The following is a 5,501-nucleotide window of genomic DNA, read 5'->3' on the forward strand; positions in this document are numbered from 1 at the left end:
TCCCAACCCCACCTCCTCACCCTACATTTGCCATAAACCCGGAGTTCCCCGAAAAAAAAACAAAGTTTGAACAGCAGACATATATCATCGGGCTGTATTAAAAGCTTATGTACCCCCCCCCTCCAGGTCAGCCGGGAACAATTTATGGTATCACTTATAGGGAATAGATTGTTCTAACGAAATACATCGCGGTGCAGCAGCCGGTGCGCACCACGGACCTAACAATTGTCAAACAAAAACCTCTCTCCCCATCTTTTCTCTCTCACCCCCTGTTCTACCCCCTCCCTCCCTCCTTCTGTCATACACATAAAAAAGTATACACAAGGTTTTCCGGTGGCCCTGGGGGGGGGGGGGTCGGGGGGGGGGGCACAGAGACCTGTGCAGGAGGTATTTAGTTTTTTTTTTTTAAATGTGCACTTTTCCCTCAACTTATTTTCCTGACGTGTCTACAGCGTGGGTGTGTATGACTGTGTGTGTGTGTGTGTGTGTGTGTGTTAATCACATGCCTTTAATTAATAGTTATGGGTATTTCTAATTAGTGAGCGTGTGATAAAAAGTGACTCCTGGATTGGAATTCCCTTTGCAACCTGCTCCGTTATCAATGAAGTACCAACGAGTTTCAGATAAAAACTGCAGTTGGTGTTTTTTGTTTTTTTTTATAACCTCCTTGTGCTCCCACTGATGATGATGATGACGGGATTTTGGTCAAACATAAATGACACAAAGAGGAAACCAAGTTTTTAAATAAATAATTAATTAATTTGTTAATTAATTCATTTAATTCGTTTATTGCTAATTGCCATTTGTAATTATCTGGTATTTTAAACTATACTTTGAGACTAAAATAAATAAATAAAAACTAGTTTTTTAAATTGTCTGGTACAACGGTGCATATTTTAAACTATACTTTGATAAATAAATAAAAACTATTTTTTTTAAATTGTCTGGTACAACGGTGCAGCCTCCACGCTATTGTTTCTCCTTAATTATCACAGCAAAAAGTTAAACAAAAGTGCAATATTAATGTACTTTTTTTCTCTAAAAGTTATTTGAAAGAAAACTGCGAGTAGAGTTCGTACTATAAGCACCCAGATCGACAGGCGAACTGGGGGGGAAAGCAGAGAAAACGCGTTGCCTGAGCCAGTGGCCCACTGTCCTACTTTCTACTGGCATCACAATCCAAACGGGAGCCTCGCCTGAGCTGCTGCATTCATACTTCCAGCTCACGGCTCTTTTCAACCTCAATTCCAGCATTTCTCACAGATCTTCCCCACAGATCGAGTAAAAAAAAAAAGACTCATTGAGAAAAGCAAGAGGAGAAATTACCCCGGAGTGAAACGGTATTTTGGTGATAAGCACTTTCCCAATCGATTTTACGCACGGCAAAGGTCCACAATTAGCTAAAACGGATGGCTTTGTTATATTGAAGGTGATTGACACAAGTGATGTCACTTTGAAATGATGAATTGGAACGAATGGGAACGCGAATTGGAACGAAATTAGCGTGGACATAAACGAACCGCTGTTTCGAAATGTGACAAATCCGCTCGTAAATGCAGAATAGTCTTATTAAAAATACATCCTGTCACAAAATATGTTTGAGCTGTTCACATAATTTAAGTAAAAATTTGATCAGAGTTTACACAATTTAAGTAAAAATTTGATCAGAGTTTTAAGAAATAATTCCTATCAGTTTGCTTTGGACTAAAAGTGATAGTCCAAATGTCAAAAGGCCACGCACTCACGCAGCTCTGAGACACAGGCAGCCCGACCTCGGGGTCTGAATGTGGGTGGTTCGGTGCACGACTCCCCGATGGGATACAGTGAGGGACTAATTTCCTTAAAGTGACAAAGAAAGCTCTGACAGCCGACAAAAGCTGATTCAACCCGAAAAAAAAGAATACACATCCATTTCAACTGCCATTGAAATGGATGAGCCTCTTTGGATCAGCGTCTTCGGTTGACGCGCACAACAATAGCGCGCCGAGGAGGGACAGCGCTGGCTGCGTAAAGCTATTAGCGATCCCTAAAATCCAACCAGATGGCCACTTTGAAAAAGAAACACTCGTGTTCTAATGTAAATGAGATAAATTACAGAATGTGTACTGTGTGTAATGGGAACCAGGTCCGGGCGCGTTGACCGGCTCCAGGAACCGTGGTCCGTGGAACACTTTGGAACCAGCGGGCTCGGGGCGTCCTGCAATAACAACATCATCTGATATGGATGGATGGAATATCTTACCTTCGACGGCAGACACCAGGGGCAGCAAGAGGCTGCATAGAAGCAGAAAGTAATCCATTGTCATAACGCGGTCAGGTGGGACATGTAAAAAGACCCACAAGAGCGAGGACAGAAGGGAAAACAATCCGGGGCTGAGCCGAGGTTCCACAGACACACACACGCCGTCAGTCCCTGTCCCAGCTGCGTCAAGGCTCCACGAACACAGTTGCCCTCATTCACCAAAACAGGCACAAGTTAGAGTTCGGATTAAAAAAAAAACACACCAGCTTTGGGTATGAAGTGTAGACACACAGCCGCTCAAACGAGCTCCAGAGGCGCGTTTAATCAACTAGCACCGGCGCAAGTCCTCCAGTCCTTTTTCCCCCTTCGCACGGAGCGGATCAGGCAAAAGCGTGTAGTCCAGTGACCGTCACCATCCGGACAATATTCCCAGCCACCTTTGATTGTTGAGAGTATAAATATTCGAAGCCTTCTCGCTGAGATCCAAACTCTCTCTCTCTCTCCTTCTCTCTCTCTCTCTGGAGTCAAAAAAGCAGGGGCAGAAGTAGCCACACGTGCGTCAGAACCATGGTTTTATCTTCCCAGCAGCCGGACATATGTGCGCGCTCTCACACGCGTCCAAGAACAAGTGGTATTCCCGCATGCAGCCTACGGTGCCGTTGGCAGATTATTTATTCCCTGAGCTGAGCTGAGTTTGTCAGCTTGGAGCTGCTTGGTCAACCGTCTGCTTCTCTCTGCCTGTGCGCCGGAATGGAGTGGAGCTGCACACTGACTGGCTGTGCACAGAGAGAGAGGGAGAGAGAGAGAGAGAGGGAGAGAGAGGGAGGGAAGGAGGGGGAGAGAGAGAGGAGGGGTCAGGTTTGAAGCAGCTGTACTGAATAAATAATGTCTACTACCTTTACAATCACTTAATCTCACATTCTTTATCAGCGGGAAAAATCAATGTTTGCGCATCGACAGCACATTCACGTCTTCTCTGTGCGCAGTCTTTGTCCCTCGCTCCGCATATTTACAGCCGCACAATCCTCCACAATGCATTTCTCCAGCACACACACACTTGTCTGTGACAGAAATAGACCTGGAATCAGAAATATGTCCATAGATTTTTGCATATATTTTATTTTTTTTCAGTGTCGACGTGAGTTCTTCCACGACGGCCGCTGTTTTCTTAGTAAATCTCCGGTTACTGTTGTTGTTATTAATAATAATAATGATAATGTTCAGCTCTCCTTTGCAACACGGTGTGCTGTCCTGCCTTTCTTTGGACTGCCATGCAGCCCTAGTGTGCAGGCACGGACGCACAGCGCCCCCTGCGGGTGACTGCGTTCTGGATACAGAAGTGCAATAGGGTTTCTTTTTGAATTGCGTTGTTTTTTTTGTTTTTGTTTTTACCGTGATTAACTTAACGTAACTACATCAGACGCACATTAAATCAGGTCGAAGTCCCGAGTGTCGCTGAAGTACAAAAATAAATAAATAAATAAAAATAAATTAGTAGCAAATCTGGAAACTTCCTTTAAGTTTCTATGAGGCGATCCCACCAGGCACTTGAACGATATACGTTTTCGTCTCATTTATAACATTTTAATTAAATAAAATGTAATGACGGGAAGGTAATGAACATCTCAAGAGGAAACACAAAATACTAACATTAAGTTTTACTCTAGTACCAAAGTCTGAAACAGTAACAAAAGTAAAATAATAATAATAATAATAATAACTCGTTATTTTTCTTGTTCATAGATATGTTGCAATTAATGTAGGCCAAATGTCTGGACTGGACCTTTTTCTTTTTCTCCTCCAGTTCCTCTGTCTGACTTTTAAAAGTCGTTTTTATTGTATCAGTAAACTCCTCAGTCGATAACCAAAACAGAAATAAACAAGGCCTGAGAATGAGCCTTTTTGTATTTACACAAAGTAATTACTATTGCTCTCAGCACATTTCTTCACATTTAAGAGTCGTAATAGTTGCATTTTAAGGACGGAAATAGCCATTTGGTGCCTCAAATAAAACCCCTGTGATCTGTGGCGGCTTTAAAGGATTGTTGAAAAGCCTGCAGAGACACGGAACACATGGCGGCAGGAACACAGGAACTTCATACTCTCTCTGTGTGTGTGTGTTTTATTTTGTAAAATGTATTTTATTTTTGCAGCAGCACTCAGTTGCGTTTAATTAAACTCAGTTAGTCAGAAATGCATCACAGAGTCAGGATGACAGATACAGTTTCACAGTATGAAAAGTTGAAGTTGGCTCAGTCAGCAAAGGCATCAGCAGAACGCTGCTGTATTATTTATCACAGTGAATAATGTCTCTCTCCCTCTCTCTCCCTCTCTCTCTCTCTGTGCTGTAGTTTTAGCAAAAAGGAGAAACGGTGCTGCACCACGGCCCTTCTTTAAACACAGTTTATACTCTCTAATAAAGTGTAGTATATGCAGTACAGCCACACAGTGTTGTAGTAGAGTGTAAAGATACATGTTTGTAACTTTGGCCAAACCTGTGAAGAAGTCGGGCCAAATGGCTGCTGTTTCAGTGAAAAGAAGTTAAATGGTGATTGGATGTCATTTCCTGAGAGGTGCAGACAGACACGGCCATGCACCCGCAACCATGTGCTCTGTCTTCAGTGTGTGTGAGTGTGAGAGTATGAGTATTAAGAGCAGAGTTAGCAGCTAATATAAACTTAATAGTATAATATGCTGCCATTTGGCAACGACGCTCCAGGACTAACTGCAGTATTTAAGTAAAGTTGGTGCTTGAGTTAAAACAGCCAGTAATAAGCTGTGGAGTTTTTCTTTTTGTGCTTGTTATTTAATTATATTAAACATATCTATTAGTAATTACTGAGTTTTGGACAGATACTTTAACTGACACTATATATAGATTAGATTAGATTAAATATGTTGCAGCAACAATAAATTACACCAATAAGAGAAAAAAAAGTTGACGGCACCAATAATAATCACAATAAAAATATTTTTAAAAATATATATGAAACAATCAGGAATTAAATACAAAATTTTAGTCAAAAATATCCAATGGTAAAAACTCTTGTTACTGGAAAATACAGTATATAAAATTATTTATTAGTTTATTAATTTACTTTTTTTTGTTATGAATTCATAGTCCAAAATCACTTAACATTGGTTAAAGGCTTTAATTATTAAATTGAAAAAAGAACCTTTATTATTATCAACCAATGACTAGTGAGTATAAAAACATAACTGTTGACCCTTTTTACCTCTGAAATTAAATGGATCTGAT

General features: G+C 41.0%; 1 protein-coding gene across 6 annotated transcripts in view; it reads right to left on the minus strand.

The window, feature by feature from the left end:
* ephb3b (eph receptor B3b) overlaps nt 1-3,293 on the minus strand; it is a 53,025-nt gene extending 49,732 nt beyond the window's left edge. For 2 of the 6 annotated variants that reach the window (XM_008331308.3, XM_008331280.3), the window contains exon 1: nt 2,243-3,288. In XM_008331308.3, the coding sequence (XP_008329530.1) occupies nt 2,243-2,306 (64 nt within the window). In that variant the 5' untranslated portion in view covers nt 2,307-3,288. Of the gene's footprint in view, nt 1-2,242 lie in introns of all 6 variants that reach the window. The other 4 variants (XM_008331325.3, XM_008331317.3, XM_025065403.1 and 1 more) reach the window with 4 other exon arrangements.
* Between the last annotated feature and the right edge of the window lie 2,208 nt (nt 3,294-5,501).

This window comes from Cynoglossus semilaevis, chromosome 2, assembly GCF_000523025.1.
Source record: "Cynoglossus semilaevis isolate Cse_v1.0 chromosome 2, Cse_v1.0, whole genome shotgun sequence".
Lineage (NCBI taxonomy): Eukaryota > Metazoa > Chordata > Actinopteri > Pleuronectiformes > Cynoglossidae > Cynoglossus > Cynoglossus semilaevis.